General features: G+C 50.2%; 1 protein-coding gene across 8 annotated transcripts in view; it reads right to left on the reverse strand.

The window, feature by feature from the left end:
• Positions 1 to 19,048, reverse strand: part of PPARD (peroxisome proliferator activated receptor delta) — an 86,953-nt gene that overhangs the window by 11,117 nt on the left and 56,788 nt on the right. For 7 of the 8 annotated variants that reach the window (XM_023212613.2, XM_023212606.2, XM_023212609.2 and 4 more), the window contains one exon: positions 5,684 to 5,914. In XM_023212613.2, the coding sequence (XP_023068381.1) occupies positions 5,684 to 5,813 (130 nt within the window). In that variant the 5' untranslated portion in view covers positions 5,814 to 5,914. Of the gene's footprint in view, positions 1 to 5,683; positions 5,915 to 14,639; positions 14,846 to 19,048 lie in introns of those variants that run through there. The other variant, XM_031935650.1, reaches the window with a different exon arrangement.

A 19,048-nucleotide genomic window follows, 5' to 3' on the forward strand; every position in this document is an offset into this window, starting at 1 on the left:
ATAAATAAACAAGAAAAACAAGGAAAGGTAAGATGTAATTTAACTTACTGTAACTCACTTGTGCCTACAGGAAAAAAATAAAATAGAAAAAAAGAGAAAGAGATAAGAAAACTAGAACATGAGATAGAGTGGGGCAACGCCAGGTAAGGGGCAGTAAGAGGTGCAGGATTTTGGAAGGAGCCATCACTCATGCATGTGACTGTCACAGAAGGGGGCTGTTTCCCTCTCTACTGAAAGAAAGGTGACGGCAGAATTCTTCCCATACTAGGGGCCAGGTTCTGAAGGTTCCACCACTTACCCCACACCATAATGTCCCGGGTAGAGGTGGGGGCAAGCAGGTGTCCCGCTAAAGGCCCTCCATTGGACACCCATTTAATCTCACGTAAAACCTCACAACAACCCTTCAAGATACTCTTCTTACCCCTACTTTATGGGCAAGGAAGCCGGGTCTCCAAGGCTCAGAAGCTTAAGTAACTTGCTGATAGCAGCTATGTTGATCTTACCTATCAACTTGACTAGGCCATGGTGCCCAGTTGTTTGACAAAACAACATTGCTAAGAAGGTTTTTTTTTGATGAAGTCTCGCTCTTGTCCCCCAGGCTGGCGTACAATGCGCGATCTCAGCTCACTGCATCTCTGCCTCCCGGGTTCAAGTGATTCTCCTGCCTCAGCCCCCTGAGTAGCTGGGATTACAGGCGCTCAGCTAGTTTTTTTGGTATTTTTAGTAGAGACGGGGTTTCACCATGTTGGCCAGGCTGATCTCGAACTCCTGACCTCAGGGGATCCACCTGCCTCAGCCTTCCAAAGTGCAGGGATTACAGGCGTAAGCCACTGCACCCGGCCACTAGGAAGGTATTTTTTAGATGTAACTAATATTTAAATCAGAAGACTTTGAGTAAAGCAGATTACCTCCATAATGTGAGTGGCCCTCATCCAACAACTGAAGGCCTTAAGAAAAAAGACTGAGTGCCTACCGTGGCCCCACTGTGGAAGAGGAGATTCTGCCTCCAGGCTGCTTTCGGACTTGAGCTGCAACATCAATTTCCCCAGCTCTCCAGCCTGCCTGCCTTGCAAAATTTGGACTTGCCACCCCCACAACTGTGGGAAACAATTCGTTAAAACACATCTCTTTCTTTCAAAAGACACACACACACACACACACACACACACAGGTTCTGCTTCTCTGGAGAACCCTAACACAGTGACAGAGCAAGAATTATAACCTAGAACCGTGCAACTCCTGGAGCTGAGCTCTTAACCTCAGCATTCCACTACTACACATATCTGCAGGTTCAGGACTGCTAATCAGTAACATTATTATGATAAACAAGAGGACACAGTCACTGCTGAGGAGGTACTGTCATTATCCAAACGTTTGGATTCAGTGTAAACACTAGCCCTCTCACCCAGAGAGTAAAGTATCAGTTTCACCATCTTTGATTACAAGTTCAGCAAATAGACACTATTGACCTTATTTACATCATTTGTGGCTGAGAGCTCTCCTGCATATCTAGTCTCCAATGCTGGGAGAATGCCGTTGTCATGGCTGTGAAGACAGCCAGGAGGCTCCCGATTGGTTTATTTACTTCGCTGGCAGAGCTCACAGGCAAACAGGTACCCAGCAGCTTCTGAAGCCAGGCCAAATTCTGCAGGGATTTGAGGCTGGGTTACTGAGCAGCCTCTTTACTTCTGTTGTCCTGTTTGCCTGAACTGTGCGCTCCTTGGGACAGGCACTCAGCCTTGTCCACCGCTGTATGGCCAGCCCTGGGCACAGTGCTGGGCCCAGCCTGACACCCACCAAGTGCTTGCCAAGTGAGGAGGTACTGAGGCCAGGAGGAAGGACACTTAATCTTCCTCTTTCTTTCTCAAGTGTGATTGGGATGGATGTCACTGAAGCAGGAGGGATAAGAAAGGGAATGGGATATGAACCCTGGCTCTAGCTGTCTCTACTCCTACATACCCACAGGACCCTGGCAAGTGGGTTTCTGGTAACCTCAGTTTCCTTGTTGATGGGAAGGTCTGTCCTGCCTGACTGGGGGAGGGTGAGGAGAAGGTGCTTGGCAGCGGTGGAGCTCAGTATGTGCACTGCGAGTCAGTGCTGAACTGCTGGGGGGATGGGGTCAGGGGTGACTGTGGAGCCTTCCTGCTGTTTCAGGGCTCAAAGCCATGCCCTGTCCTTATGGGTCCCTCAGGGGACTCCTGAGGCCAAAGTAATAACTCATGGGGATGGGGCAGAGAATTAGCAGGTGCTGAGACCTGCGATGTGTCAGATACCCCCACTGACTCTCACCCGGCCGGCCCTCAGGCTGGGTAGGACACAGCCTGTAAAGGTGAAGACAGTGAGACTCGGAGAAGTGATGGCACTGGCGAGGGCTGCAGCTCACAACGACACACCCAGGATGCCTGCCCTGGTCTCTGTGATCTCAAAGCCCTTCTGCTCCGGACACATGATGAGGCTCTGTCTCCAGGGCCCCTCACCCCCCTTTTAAACAGTTAATTTTAACCTTAAAAAAAGTACAGTTGCCTTTTAAATTATCAAAGTAGTGCAGACTTGTTGAGAAAAATACAGAAGGGTATGCAGGATCTTGTGACAGAGCATCCTTAACCACCATCCTGCTCCTCAGAGTTAGCCCCTGAGTCCTTCAGTATAGACTCTTCTGGTGCCTTCTATGAAACACAAGGATTTTGAACAATGGGATCCCCAGCTTGTCAGGAACTTATTTAATATATACAAACCAGCCTCATCCTTTTCAATGACTCCAGAGTATTCCACCACATGGCTCTACCACAGTTTCTAGAACTGGTTCCCCACAGATGGGCACGTTCCTATTTTTGCTCTTATGAGCAGTCCTGCAGTAAATAAGCTAGTGTGGAAATCTCTGTGCATGCTGAGCAAGTACTTACACAGGACACGTTCCTAGAAATGGGAATGCAGGGTAAAAGAAATGCACACTTGGCCAGGCATGGTGGCTCATGCCTGTAATCCCAACACTTTGGGAGGCCAAGGTGGGCGGATCACCTGAGGTCAGGAGTTCGTGACTAGCCTGGCCAACACAGCGGAATCCCATCTCTACTAAAAATACAGAAATCAGCCAGGCACGGTGGTGCACACCTGTAATCCCAGCTGCTCGGGAGGCTGAGGCAGCAGAATCACTTGAACCTGGGAGGCGGAGGTTGCAGTGAGTCGAGATCGTGTGCCACTGCACTCCAGCCTGAGCGACAGAGTCAAGGTCTGTCTCAAAAAAAAAAAATTGCGCACTAAGAGGTGTTGGTCCACACCACCCTTTCACCCCTGGTGGTGGAAAAGCCAAATCCTCCCCACCCATCTGACAGGTGAAATGGCATCGCAACTTAAGGTCCTTTCTTTGAGTTGGTTAGACTGAAAAACCTGTTGGGTTTTCAGGCCATTTGTATTTGTCCCATTGTTACCTGTTTTGATTTTCCTCCTAGGTTGCTTGTCTTGTAGAATTTTGGGGAACTTTTCATACACTGTGGCTTTAACACATAGTGATTAAGTCAAGTAACCTCTCTCCTGTTTCAATGATTGAACAAGGAAGTCTTTCTACCTCCACTTCATCCATTTATTGATAAACAGAATCTATTAAACACCACCTTATACATAGTACCATGTGACTGGTGAGGCAACCTCTGCCCTGGATGTTTCCTCGCTGTGCCCTAAATCCCACAACGAAGCTGCCTGAGAGGTCACCGCCATGCCTGCCTCACCCTACCCCTGCTCCCAGGCACCTCACCTGGCCTGCACGGGAACAGTGGTGCTATTTGGGAAACAGCCCTGGTCCCAAGAAGGGGTGTGGAGGAAACTCCAGGACAGAACACTGCTCTGCAGGGGACGTCCATCTGCCTGGGCTCAGATGTGGGGATGAGGTGGGCCATGGCAGGCAGCATAACCACAAACCCTGTGGCCATCTCTTCTCCTTGCATTCTCCCTTGCATCCTCGTGACATCCCACACTCATTCTTAGTCTCCACTGTCTTCCCTTTGCTTTCTAACCCTCCCCACCTTCTTCAGATTTAGAACAGTATGTGCTACTGGCACTGAGTGAATTATCACTCCTGGTTAGCTGTTCCTCTCTTCTGAGACCGGCTGTGTTTCCAAAGCCATCCCAGTCACCAGCCAATAGACAGGAAGTTGGTTACTCGGGGAATGGGGACGCCTTCACTTTGGCCCTAGAATCACATTAAGCCTATTTTGGTCACTCCCAGGTGATCCTGGGTGAGATCAGAAGGACTGAATGATGGCTCTGTACTTCCTCTACCCAACTCTATACACTGAAGAGGAAGAACTGCAAAATTCTGGGACTTGCTTTGCAGGTTCAAGGTGCACGTGTGGCTCAAGGATTCAGACCCATCTTAGCTGCAGACCCAAACAGAAGCCTGCGCTACCTCCACAGCCTCCACCCTGCCTTAGCTTGGACACCAACTGCCTCCTCCTGCTTCCATGCAGTCACAGGGGTCCAGAGCCCATTCCTGTGGTGTGGGCTTGCTCCTCTGCCTGAGTCACTACATGTGGCTAGGATCTCCTGCAGCTGAAAGCAGCAGCGAGTGCAGGGTGTCTACTCCCAGCAGTACATCCTTATGACCCTGAGTTCCTTCTGAGGGAAGGAGTGAGGATGAGCTGGATGGATAGGCCTGCAGCACTTGGGTAAGGACAGAAGTGAAGGGAGAAAGCAAGAAGCAGAGGGATCAGGCCAAGCGCGGTGGCTCGCGCCTGTAATCCCAGCACTTTGGAGGCTGGGGCGGGTGGATCGCTTGAGCCCAGGCCAACATGGTGAAAGCCCATCTCTACTAAAAAATACAAAAATTAGCCAGGTGTGGTGGTGCACTCCTGTAATCACAGCTACTCTGGAGGCTGAGGCAGGAGAATCGCTTGAACCCAGGAGGCAGAGGTTGCAGTGAGCTGAGATTGTGCTACTGCACTCTAGTCTGGCCAACAGAAGGAGATTTTGTCTCAAAAAACACAAAAACAAAAAAACGGGGGAATTGCAGAAGGGAAAGCCAGGGTCTGCATGGATTCTGGATGCTTTTGAAGGTGAACATAACATGATGATAATGAAGATGACAGAACGGTACAGAGTACTAGAGAAAACTGTCTACACTGCTGATAAATAAAGGGGAACCAACAAGTGAGACAACAGAAGCTACAACTGCTTGGCTGCATAAAAATAATATTAGTTGACTTATTCATACTAACTGCTTAGCAATTTTATCTAATTACGATGCAGCTCAACGATGATGTGTATAATTATTGCAGACCAATGGAATTTATCATAACAATCCCAGGTACAGCTGATCTTTCTAGTGTGCTGTTAGTGGAGATTGGTCTCAGATTCCTTGTGGTAACAGTGGTGGGAATACTAATAATGATGATGACATGTGTTACAAATGCCCACTCATTTAATTCTCACAAGAGCCCATATCCACAACACCTACCATCCCCTGGCTTGTTTTACAGAAGGAAGTGGTACACCTTGCTCCAGGCCCCACTGCTGGTGAGTGGCAGAGCAGATCCCCACGGCACTGGGCGTGAACCCAGGCTTCTGGCTCCAGTCCTTCAGCACTCTGCTACTCTGCGCCCCACATGATGGTGTTCACAGTGGGCCAGGATCCCCACTGCACTGGGCTGTGCCTCCTCTGCCCCGTGTCCCCTGCCAGTCCTCTCCTCACCTGTGTAGCTGCTGGAAGGAAGTGCATGCTGTGGTCCCCCATTGAGCTCTGGGGCTCCTTCTGCCTCTGCCACTTCCTCTTTCTCCTCCTCTTCCCGGACCTCAGGGGCTTCCTCCTGTGGCTGCTCCATGGCTGATCTCCCCTCGGCGCCACGCCTGCAGGCCCGGTCATAGCTCTGGCATCGTCTGGGTCTGAACGCAGATGGACCTCTACAGGGTGGTTCCCATCAGCCTTGGCAGAGGAGAAGACAGGAAGAGGTCAGGTGAGGCAGTGACGAGGAAGAGGATGGTGGGAGTGGGGCACGCTTGGGGGCTGCTGTCATGGAGGGGGTTCTTCTGCTCCTGCTCCTTCCCCAGTCCCTGCAGTGCTATCCCATGGTCTCTGTTCCTTGTATCATAAGTCACCTGCCCTATCACCCTTCCCACCTGGCCCTCGTAGTGGGTTTGTGGGGTTCGGAGCAGGCTCCATAAACCAGAGTGGTGACACACCACTGTGCCACCCTTCCCTGCCTCCTCTGTTGCCTCGTGTTCTGAGTCTCTAGGAAGCACATTGGAATGACTTGAGGGGCTTTTGCCAACTCTCCAACCCACCTGGAGATCCATATATGCATCACGCCTCCCATCCCTGACCCTGTCCCTACCAGCACTCAGGCCCAAGAATCACGGCTCTCCTGTGCTACTGTTCCTGAAGGGGTGAGTCCCATCCTTTCAGTGGTTGGGTGTGGAAAAAAGACATAAAGTCCTGCTGTTCTCGGCTCATGTTGACAGATCCGCAACCATGGTCCTGCTCTAGACCTGCCAACTTGGCTGTACACTGTAGTCACTGGGGAGTTTTTAAAAACACAGATGCCTGGTCCCAACCCCAGAGATTCTCCTTTGGTTTTGGGAGCAGCTTGGACATTGGGGTTCTTATTTTTTAATTGTCCTGGTGACTGTAACGTGCAGCCAAGTTTGAGAACCACTACCAGCTTCACAGCACAGCAACTTCCAGCTGGTAGTAAACCATCCCCCTCAAAACATCTTAAGGCTACACATTCATTTCCACCAGGTCTTCTCTTGCTTGGACTTAACAATAACCTCGGGGCCTACTTGAGGGTGGAGGCTGGGAGGAGGAGAGGAGCAGAAAAAATCACTATTGGGTACTAGTCTTAGTACTTGGGTGATGAAATAATCTGTATAACAAACCCCTGTGACATAAGTTCACCCATGTAACAAACCTGCATCTGTACCCTGAACCTGAAATAAAACAACAATACAAAACTCTTAGCTGTTTTCTGGTGTTTTTTTTTTTGTTGTTGTTGTTGTTTTTTGAGACAGTCTCATTCTGTCGCCTAGGCTGGAGTGCAGTGGTGCAATCATGGCTCACTGCAGCCTTTATCTCCTATACTCAAGCGATCCTCCCACCTCAGCCACCCAAGTAGTTGGGACCACAGGCGTGCATCACCACACCAGCTAATTTCTGTATTTTTTTTAGAGATGGGGTTTTGCTATGTTGCCCAGGCTGGTTTTGAACTCCTGGGCTCAAGCAACCTGCTCACTTTGGCCTACCAAGGTGTTGGGATTACAGGCATAAGCCACTGTGCCTGACTTAAAAATAATTTGAATTATAATAAAATAAGAAGGCAAACTTAATAATGTAGAAGATGAGAGGGAGTGATCAACATTCAATCAGCCCAAGTCCCCTTATTTTTCAAAAGACATCTCAAGATGCCGACGTATAATTTCCAAATTATTACAGTAGAGTGGGAAAACCTGGAAAAGGTCATGTAAACCTCTAGCTTTGTGACTGAGGAAGCCTCACAGACAGGAGCAGACCACAGAGACACAACTAAATGAATGTGGGATCTTGGACCAGATCCCCGAAGCAGAAAGAGGGCAGTGGCAGAAAAACTGGTAAGGTCTGAATAGTACACTGACTTTGGTTAATAGTATTGTACCGGTGTTCCTTTATGTAAGATTTAATGTGAGCTGGGTAAAGGATATGTGGGGACTCTGTACGATCTCTGCAACTTTTCTGTAACACCAAACTTTTTTCAAAACAGAGTTAGAACAAAAAAACTTTTTAAAAATTTGGTTTTCTGGCTTCTCTTGAAAATTGGGCAGACCTGGACCCTGGGCACCTGCAGGCCTCTGGCACCCACCCCCAGAGCCAAGCAATGGCTGCCCACTGGCATGATCTCCACTAGTGGCAGTTTCTCCCCTGCTGGCTCTTTACTCATTTACACTGCATTGCAGGGACTTGAAAGTTTGTTTAATATACATCAGTTCCTCAACGATCAGTCCCTGACCACTCGTCCCTGGGTGTTAAACTTGGAAAGCACCAGACCCAGAGCACAGGAAATGTTCACAGGTGTTGTCCTGCTCACTCTGTGGCTTTCTGCAAGTGGTACCTGGGGCAGTCACTCCTATTTCTCCCCAGCTCCATTCTCCTTCCTTCTAAGTCTCAGTCTTCTCTGGATCAGGAAAGTGCCTACCTAAACATTCAATTTCCCCAAGCTCTCTTGCAGCTACAGTGTTCACTGGCATAATTCTGATCAGCAATATGTGAACAGAAATCTAAAAGGAGGAGCTATTGAAAAAGCTATTATTTCCTAATAGAAAGAGACAAACTTCTGCCCTTCCCATCTTCCTGCCTGAAACAGGAATACTACGCCCAGAGGTGTAGCAGCTGCCTTTGGAGCAGCAGAAGACAGGGTGGTAGGGTGGGTGAAAAGTCCAAAAGCACCCGGCCACTGCAGCCTCTCAAAGCTGCTGGACCCGCCCTGCAATGCTGGCCGGCCTCCAGACTGCTTGTTAGGTGAAAATATCAAACTTGTTTTATGGATTGCCGGCACTGATTCCCGGAATTCTGTTGCATGCAACTGAACACAACCCTAATTTAAAATAGGAGACATAAAGACACTTAGCTCAAGAGTAGAGTGGGGTTCTGGGGTGGAAGTCGGCCACAATACTGGAAAAAGGACCCTGGCAATTACCAAGAGCAATGTGTGACTGCAGTGGCATTAGTCAGCTTTAAAAAAAAAAATTGCCATTATCCAAATAACAAGTACCAGAAGCACCAACTCTTTATGCTCCACCAGAATGAAAGCCTGGAGATGGAGGAAGCAGGGGAGGGTGAGAAGGGAGGGACCCTGGGAGGGCTCAGAAGGGATGAGTCCCAAGAGAAGGAACTGCACTGGTGACAAGGGTCAGATGGGACTCCCGAGAGCCATGGCGCAGTGGTGGCAGAGCCCAGGGTGAGTGGGATGAGGCAATGAGAACACACTCTGTTTTTGGACCCATGTGGCGTGGGTGTCAGTGGACACGGGGAAATGCACACCAGGCTGTGGTAATGAGAACCAGGAAGAGGGGGACGTGAAGACGTGGGGTCTCCAATTAACAGGCAGTATTAGAGGAGGAAAAGCCATAGTACTGCCTGGTATATATAATTGACAACACAGCCTCTGAGCCTCTGGTGACCCTGGGGAGGACCTGATGGAGCTCCCTGTCAGGACCAAATCCTGGAGGGAGGGGAGGGAGCTGACTGAGCTCCCTCTATGCGTCACGCTCCCACTCAAGCCTCGCCAGCCCCTATAAGGCCTTATAGGCCCCCCCTTGCAGATGACAAAAGGGACAGGCCTGAGGATCCCAACAGGGCGTCTTAGAGAACATGCTAGAGGACAAAGCAGAAAACGGCAGAGCTTTGGACACAGCAGGACTGGAGCCCAGCCAGGCCCTGACGGCTGTGTGCACTGGGCTGTGTTACTCAGCAGAGCCTCAGCTCCCACTCCCACATATGAGCTGGTAGTGGGTTTTTTTCACCAGAGCCGGTAAAACTGTTCTCAGTTTTGGGAGGTGCAAGAGGTTGTCTCTTAGGCTCAGATGCAGTTCTGGACTCTGGCTAGAGTTTTGAATTTGGGACTAGGGTCTCTGGTTCCCATGCTGACATCTCTCCCTAGCCTGGAATTGTCTCTTCTGACTGTGGCCTCTCAAGGACACCAGTGAAGAGGGAGGGGAGCTGTAGCCTGGCTGTTCTAAAACCTACACACATCCCTTGGGCTGCTCCTATTTAGACTAAACTGCTGTGCTGCAGCCCATCCCTGCATTTTGCCAGAAGCCTGCCATTTTCATGTGGCTTCACTGCTCCTTCTACAGCTGAGGTCTGCCATCTACCCTGAGCCAAGGTTGCTCCCTACACACTGTTCTCAGCTTGCCCAGCCAAGAGCAACCTTGACCCCTAGGCTCTCTCCCCTGACCCACTGGACCTAGGCTCACTGACTAGATTTTCTCAGGTAGCTGCCACCCCACCCACCACTATTCCTGCAATGAAACCTATTCTCCTCTTCCTTTCTTCAGCCCTGGCACTAAAGATAGCACAGCCTGGGCCAGGCATGGTGGCTCATGCCTGTAATCCCAGCACTTTGGGAGGCCGAGGCAGGCAGATCACACGAGGCTAGGAGTTTGAGATCAGCCTGGGCAACATGACGAAACCCCGTCTCTACCAAAAATACAAAAATTAGATACATGTGGTGGTGCACGTCTGTAATCCCAGCTACTTGGAGGCTGAGGAATGAGAATCACTTGAACCTGGGGGACAGAGGTTTCAGTGAGCCAAGATTGCCCTGCTGCACTCCAGCCTGAGAACAGATCGAGCCCCTGTCTCAAAAACAAAAAAAGTCCGGGTGCAGTGGTTCATGGCTGTAATCCCAGCGTTTGGGAGGCTGAGGTGGGTGGATCACTTGAGGTCAGGTGTTCAAGACCAACCTGGCAAACATGGTGAAACTCCAGCTCTACTAAAAATACAAAAATTAGCCGGGCGTGGTGGCGCACGCCTGTAATCCCAGCTACTTAGGAAGCTGAAGCATGAGAATCACTTGAACCTGGGAGGCGGAGGTTGCAGTGAGCCGAGATCATACCATTGCACTCCGGCCTGGGTGACAGAGGAGACTCTGTCTCAAAACAACAACCCCGATACAGCCAGGCACTGGGTTTAATTTGTATGCTGGCAAAAAAACCTTGGCTTTTTTTTTTTTTTTTTTGGTCTGGCTCCCAGTGTTGGCTATCTCCCCTGTCCATCCCCCCAGCACTATGCCAGAGCCAGAAGCCCTCTGATCATGTCACAGCTTTGCCCCACTTAAGAGGCTGGAGCTTCAGACTCTCAGACAAGACAAGGGCCCTGAGCCATAATGAGGGGGCATGAATGCAGCAATGTAGCCCCTCACCAAAAAGTAGTCTTTAGCAAAATAATTTCTTGCGTGGTGTGTGTGGGAAGGGCAGGGGTGCTCATGCCTATAATCCCAGCACTTTGGGAGGCTGAGGCAGGTAGATCACCTGAGGTCAGGAGTTCAAGACTAACCTGGTCAACATGGCGAAACCCTACCTCTATTAAAAATACAAAAATTATCCGGGTGTGGTGACATGTGCCTGTAATCCCAGCTACTTGGGAGGCTGAGGCAAGAGAATCGCTTGAACTCGGGAGAGAGAGGTTGCAGCGAGCCACAATAGCGCCACTGTACTCCAGCCTGGCAACAGAGCAAGACTCCGTCTCAAAAAATAAAAATAAAAGAACTTCTTGCAAAACAAATCCCTGGACTGCTCCAATTCGGACATACATGCATGTGTGTGTGTACACAGACACACACAGACACACACACGCACACAGCCTGCAGCGCACATGCAGCCCCCATGCTCCCATTCCAATACCCAGTGTCTGGCTCCAAGAAGAAACTCTGCCCTTCGGAGAGCTTAGGTGCAGGGAGGGGCACGACTCCATCCACTGCCCATTGGCAGGTGGATTTCATGGGCAGTGGTAGTTAGGAGCTTAACCCAAATGACCCAGAGCTCCAGAGACCTGGTCTGGGGCCAGAGCAACTAAGCCACCTGGGGCCCAGTCCTTCCCACCAAGCCCAGCTGTCTCCCTTTCCCGTCCCTGCTAGGAGTAGGGAGGGGCTCACTTTCAGGGCAGCCCTCTGTGCTCAGCTGGGCAACCCCCCAAGTGCCTCGTACTCCTCGTGGTGACTCAGGTGTTTCCCTGATGCCCACTGGCAGGCTATACAGTGTGGGAACACTTCTGCCCTACCCAGGGGATGAGTGGGGACAGTCAGTGTGCCAGGGGCCTCCATGGGCCAGTACAGCCTGATGGGCCTTCTTACTGTACCAGAGCCTAAGCTGGATCACCATCTCCATCACAATCGTACCAGCTTCCCTTCTCCAAGAACTTACTACACACCATGCTCTGTGTATGTTGGCAAATGTAATCCTCACAACAACCCTAAGAGGCAGGTACTATTATTATCCCCATTTAACTGATGTGGAAATTATGGCACAGAGAGGGAAAGTAATTGGCTCAAGGTTACACAGTAACTAGAGAAGCAGGATTTGAGTCAAGGCAGGTTGGCTCAAGTCTTAGCCACTCTACTGTGTGTCTCATATATGGTGCTGGGTAAGACTGGACCAGGAGCTGGCATGTCCTTGCCCAGCTGGGGCTCCTTAGCCTCAGTCGGGAGCCATCACCTCTGAATCCTCTGTCTGGCTGCCAGTCCCCAGCTGTTTCTGTCAAGAACTCCCTGGTCACAGCCCTTCTGGACATTACTGCCAGAAAATGACCCCTGTGTGCTGAAAACAGCCACAAGCTCTGGTCCCTGCCTCCCTCTCCAGGCCTATCCTCCTGCTCTGCCCACCTATGTGCCTCAAGATCCCGCATCACTCCCTGAGCATGGAGGCTTGAACTGGCATCTGCCTGGAACACCGTCCCCTCCACTAGCTAAGAGTTTCTCTCCTTCAAGACCTGCCTGCACCTCCTCTTCCGGGAAGCTCTCCTAGACTAGCTCCATTCTATTCCTTCTTACCACAACCCCGACGCAGGCCCTCCAAATCTGCAATCACTACACCAAACTGCAGCGTCTGCTAACTGCTCTGGCCTCACCATGTTATCAGTTTCCCAGAGAATGCCCTGTATCTTACTGAGGTGGGTCCCAGCACCTGGCATTTAGTGGGTCCTCAACATACACTTGCTGAATGAATAAACATACTAAAAACATGAGCCTTAGCCACACTATTCTGAGTTGTAGCACTTGCCACTGTATCAGTTTTCATAGATTACTGCCATCGAGACGCAATACTCCAAAGAAGGGAATTCCACTGGCTTCAGTCAGGCCTGGGTTCACACCCTGGCTCGTCCCTCCCACTCTATGACTTGGGGAAGACACTAAAACTGGGATGCTAGCACCTAACCTGAAAGGCTGCTGTGTGGAATAAGTAACGATGCAGTAACTTAACAGTGCCAGGTAGATAGTAAGGGTCCTACAAATAAGGACCACAGTGGTTGCTGCTATTATTATCACCCATGGCTTGTGTTAAGGGATTGTATTCCAGCTCTAGAAATGTGACCAAGGAGTTCTTGACAGAAACAGCTGGGGACTGGCAGCCAGAGGATTCAGAGGTGATGGCTCCCGACTGAGGCTACGGAGCCCCAGCTGGGCAAGGACATGGCAGCTCCTGGTCCAGTCTTACCCAGCACCATATATGAGATACACAGTAGAGTGGCTAAGACTTGAGCCAACCTGCCTTGACTCAAATCCTGCTAGCCTGCTGAAACCCAAGGGACCTCCACAGACAGAACTTCCCAGTTCCCTGCCTCACCATCAATTGTGGGGAGAGAACCGGCAAGGAGCCCCCTAGTCTGGGCACATGCTTCCTTTTTCAGGGAGAAAGGCCTAAACCTTCCTCCCCATCTTGCACCACATGTGGGTGACCCAGTTGCTGTCATCTCCTTCCTCCCACACTGCAGCGGAATAAGCGGCAGCCTCTGGATACAAGACAGAGGTTGCCCCGTCTCCATGGCAGGTGCTTTTGGGATCAGAAGTGAGGGATGTCATGGGAGAATGGGTCTGGCTGATTCTCTCCTAACCTTTCTTATCAATCATTAACCCAAGTGCTGACCTAGTGACCTGGTTTTCTAGGCCAGCAACTCTGCCGTGTTCTCTGCTTACTATTCGCCAATCCAGGTCACCCCACCCTCTTAAGAATACAGGAGAAGCCCAGGTGGCCTTCTAACTGGCCAGAGTCAGCCCAGAGAGTCACCTGAGGCCAATCCCCAGGAGTGGCCTGGGGCTGGTTTTGTTCAGAGACTGCTGGAACCAGAGAAAAGACAGCCAGGACACCCACGCATTCCACAATTCTTCCCATTGCCCCAAGAGGCAGCCCCTAGGAACAACCAGCCTCCAGGACCAGAGAATGTCCTGGAGAAGAGACCAGAGACAGGAGGGTACTCTTCACCAGGGATGGGAAAGCTGCCACAGAAGGTGGCCTTGGGTGTGCCCACCTACCCACCCGCAGTAGGGAGAGAGAGGAATCCAGATCCCTGCATCAGCTCTCCACTGGGAGAACTGACATGCTGACCGCCTCCGACCGCAGCCGCTGAAGACTGCGAAAAATCTGTGGTTTTCACAAAGAGAAGCTCAGCAATGTCAAAGCATGTACACATGCATAGAAACAAAACGGAAAAGACATGGCCACAAATGTTAAGGGTCCTTTTCTCTGAGGGGTGGGGCTGTAGGTGATTTTTATTTTCTTAATTATATTTTCCTATGTTATCCAGTTTCTTCACAGTGAGCATGGGATACCTTCATAATCTGGGGTTGGTTGGGGGAAGGGGGAGACATTTTAAAAAACAAATAAAATGCTGAGAGATGCCAATGAGGTAAATGAAAGGCCTGCTCAGGTCCCAGAAGAGACCCAGATCTCTCCTACTGAAGCCTGAATGGGCCTGAGGCCCCTCACACTACTTGGAGAGGGCTTCCAGGGTAGGGTGTTTCTGCTGGCCAGCGGAGGGACATGCCAGGGACCGAGCCAGAGCCCTTCTCAGCTAAGACCACAGGGGCTATGGTTGTGGACACTGTCCCTCCCCTTTGCTCTTCTTCTGGTCCCTGCCAGCTGGTTTCATTCACTTGTTCAACAAATATTTGTCAAGTACCTACCACCATGTGCCAGGCTACATTAGCCAGCAATGACCGGGGCTATGAAGGACAAATGCCAAGCATGGTGCGGCACTCAGAGCACATGAGTCAGGTGCGGATGGTCAGGAGAGGCTTTCTTGAGGACCTTCCTTACGTAGCCTTTGGTCCAGGCAGGCTGAGAGGGATTCCAGAGTGATGGGAACAGCGATGTGAAAAGGCCCAAGGAAGGAGGACCCAAGGAAGGAGGTCTGTGGGTAGAGAGAAGGGCTGTGGCTAGAGATCACTCAGGGTCTTGAAGGGTAAGCTGAGGATGTGGGTGTTTTTTCTAGGAGGAGCAGAGAGCCAAGGGGCTTATGAAGAGGATGAAGGAACAGAGCTGCATTTTTACAAAGACCTTTCAGACTACTGTGGAGGATAGACTGAAGATGATTTCAGCCAGGCTCGGAGGAGCAATGGTTACAACAAACCTGGCAAAGGAGTCCGCAGGAGCGGACGGCCACCTCCCGGAGCCCTGCAAGGTCTGGGAAGCAGCTGCCTGTTGTGTTCCCGGGAAGACTCAGGCTGAGGAGTTGAGGGATGGGCCCCTGACTCAGAGCTGAGCTGAGTACCTCTCTGGCTGCCCCACCTGTGTCCTCACTGAGTAAAATGTCAGAATTAGATCATCTCCAAGGCCCGTTCCTGCTCTGCCCACCCAGGCTCCAGCCTCCCCGAGGTCCTGGTCTCAGTGATTCCCGACTATGACACACACACACACAAACACAGGTATCTGGGGAGCAGACGTGGCACTTGGCGCTGCCTGGCATGAGGTCAATCGACATTTACCAGCCACACTCCCAGGCTTGACAACTACACCCAAGCCCCTCACACATCTGACACAGAGCTCTTGTGACCAGGATGCCAACCATAGGTCAACAGCCCTGCTCTAGGGGCTCTGTGGTTACAATGTGGACACCATCACTTATACCTTTTTTCTTTTTTCTTTTTTTTTTGACAAGATCTCCCTGTCACCCAGGCTAGAGTGCAGTGGCACAATCACAGCTCACTGCAGCCTCGATTTCCTGGGATCAGGTGATTCTCCCACTTCAGCCTCCTGAGTAGCTGGGACCACAGGTGTGCACCACCACGCCCAGCTAATTTTTGTATTTTTTGTGGAGACAGGGTTTTGCCATGTTGCCCAGGCTGGTCTCGAACTCCTGGGCTCAGGTTATCCGCCCGCCTCGGCCTCCCAAAGTGCTGAGATTACAGGTGTGAGCCACTATGCCCAGCTACCTACTTCTTTTCAAACAGTTAAGACTAGGACAGCCCTTTAAGGGCACCTGGCTAGCTCAGTTGGTAGAGCATGAGACCTAAGTTTCTGAAGCGCTTTCAGGTACATCACACCTCATTTAATTGACCCAGTGAGATGAGTGAAGGCAGGGCTATTTCATTTATCACTACACCCCCTAATCTGAGGGAAGCTCGGACTGGCTCTTGCTGGCTTGTGAATGCTCTGGGAGGGGACGAAGGCTGGAGGTAAGGAGAAGAAGGGCAGCCACTGAGTGGTGGCCAGCAGGCCCCATGAGAGGCAATGAAACTCTGGCCCAGGAGAAATGGGACGTGCAATTGCGGCGGGGAGGCAGGAATAGGGATCTGTAGGGCTGAGTGACTTCTCAACCTTCCCAGGGAGACAGGAGACACGGAAAAATCCCACAGCTAAGCTATGACTGGCCAGAGTTCTCTCTGTCCAGGAGAACCCAGGGATCTCAAGTTCAAGTCTCACCTAAAAGCATTCATGTTCTTTGACCCTATACTTCCCCTCATAGGAAAACATACTGAGCTGTTGTTCACTGCAATGTTATTTATAATAACAAAAAATCAGAAATGGCCCAATGCCCAATATTAGAGGAATGGTCAAATATATTAGGGCACATCCAGGAAACTGAGTATTACCTAGTCATTAAACTCATGTTTTCATAGAATATTTAATAACTTAAGTGAAAAATACAATACGAATTTACATAAAGATCATGATTCCCATGAAAATGACAAGAAAAAGAATAAAAGAAAGTTTCCCTGTATGAATAGGGTGGTAGGTGATTTTTTTTTTTTAATGTCATTGTACTTTTTTTTTTTTGAGACAGAGTCTTGCTCTGTCACTAGGCTGGGGTGCAGTGGCGTGACCTTGGTTCACTGCAGCCTCCACCTCCCAGGCTCAAGTGATCCCCCTACCTCAGCCTCCAGAGAAGCTGGGATTACAGATTCATGCCACCACGTCCAACTAATTTTTGTATTTTTAGTAGACATGGGTTTTCACCATGTTGGCCAGGCTGGTCTTGAACTGAACTCCCCCTGGATCACAAGTGATCCTCCCACCTTGGCATCTCAAAGTGTTGGAATTACAGGCATGAGCCACTGCACCCGGCCTTTGTGTTTTTTTCTGTTGTTGTTGTTTTTGAGACAGTCTCACTTTGTCATGCAGGCTGGAGTACAGTGGCATGATCTCAGCTCAGTGCAAACTCTGCCTCCTGGGTTCCAGCGATTCTCCTGCCTCAGCCTCCTGAGTAGCTGGGATTACAGGCGCCTGCCACCACACTCAGCTAATTTTTGTATTTTTAGCAGAGATGGGGTTTCACTATGTTGGCCAGGCTAGTCTTGAACTCACCTCAAGTTATCCACCTACCTACCTTGGCCTCCCGAAGTGCTGGGATTACAGGCGTGAGCCACCATGCCCAGCTCTTTTTTTTCTTTTTGGAGACAGGGTCTCACTGTTGCCCAGGCTGGAGTGCAATGGCTCAATCTCGGCTAACTACAACTTCTGCCTCCCGGATTCAAGCAATTCTCCCACCTCAGACTCCCATAGCTGGGACTACAGACACACATCACCACGCCCGGCTAATTTTTATATTGTTTGGTAAAGTCAGGGTTTCATCATGTTGGCCAGGCTGATCTTGAACTCATGACCTCAAGTGATCCACCCGCCTTAGCCTCCCAAAGTGCTGGGATTACAGATGTAAGCCACCACCCCTGGCCAATGTCACTGTACTTTTAAACTTTCGGTAACAAACACTTATGATCTTAATTTTATTTGACCCACGACAGCATGTGATATGACTGCTTGATCCCTCCTCCTCTATGACTTCTCTTCATTTGGCTTCCTCCCAGGTTTTCCTCCGATATCACTGGCGGCCCTTTATCAATCTCCTTTGTTGGCCCCAGTTAGCAATTTTCTTCCTAATCTCTAAAGGGCTCCTTCATTCTCCATCTATGCTCCCTCTCTTTATGATCTTATGCCAGCTTGTGCCTTCCAATGCCTGTTGTATGCTGATGAATCCCCAATTTATTCCTACAGGCCAGCTTCTCTGACACCTCCACACAGATGTCCAATGGCAGCACAAGTCTAACACAACCAAAACCGAGCCCTTTACCTTCCCCCATGGTCTCTCTCATCTCAGTCAATGAAAACTTCAACCTTCCACTTAGAGTCAATGAATCCTGCTGGCCTTGCCGTTAATAAATATACAGAATCTAATCACTTCTCACCACCTCTACTGCTATGACCCTGGTCCCAGCCAACACTATCTCTTGCCTGGATTACTTTATCAGCCTCCTAACTGGCTTTTTGGCTTCTGCCTCCCGCCTTACCACCCACTCTCTGTACAGCAGTCAGAGTGATCCTTCTAAAATACAATTCAGATTCTGTCCTTCCCATGATCAAATCCTTCCTGGAGCTTCCTACCTCAGAGAAAAAGCCCATCTTAATACCTGCCAGCAAGTCCTTCTGGAACTGGCACCCCTGCCTGCTCCACTCCTTCTGGTATATTAAGTATCAGGCACACGGCCTCCTGCTGGTCTCGACACAGCGGGCATATCCTGCTTGGGTGGGCCTTTGCGGCAGCTGTTCTCTCTAGCTCAAGTTCTTCCCCTACCCTAATTACCTATCTCCACAGCTCACTGCCTCACCTCCTTCAGGTCCTTTCTCAAATGTAGCCATCTCAGTGAGCCCTTCCCTGGCTTCCCTATTTCATACCTGCGCAGTCCACCCTCAGGTACTTCCATCTCCCTTCCCTGCTTCAACTTTCTCCGTCCGTGTTACAGCTATCTGGCAGAGTGTATATATATTTCCTCATTTGTTTAGTGCTTGTCTCTTCCTAAAGAATATAAGCCCCATGAGGCAGAGATTTTTGTCTGTTGTTAGATTCACATAATCCTCAAGTACCAGAGGAGCAACTGGCATAATTGGAAAAAGATGTCTGTTCACCATGTAACTTGAAGCAGTCCTGTAGAGATCATTGCTCCACGGGCTTCAGTTTTCCAGGGGTATCTGACCCTGCTTTCCAGACCACTCCAGACCATTCCAGACCCTTCAAAGGAGGAGCTCATTAAGATGAGCATAAATTGGTAGAAATGTGGTGGAGGGCGAATCTAGAAGCCTGAGGGGCCTAGCAGTGTCT

Source organism: Piliocolobus tephrosceles, chromosome 5 (assembly GCF_002776525.5).
Source record: "Piliocolobus tephrosceles isolate RC106 chromosome 5, ASM277652v3, whole genome shotgun sequence".
Taxonomy (NCBI): domain Eukaryota; kingdom Metazoa; phylum Chordata; class Mammalia; order Primates; family Cercopithecidae; genus Piliocolobus; species Piliocolobus tephrosceles.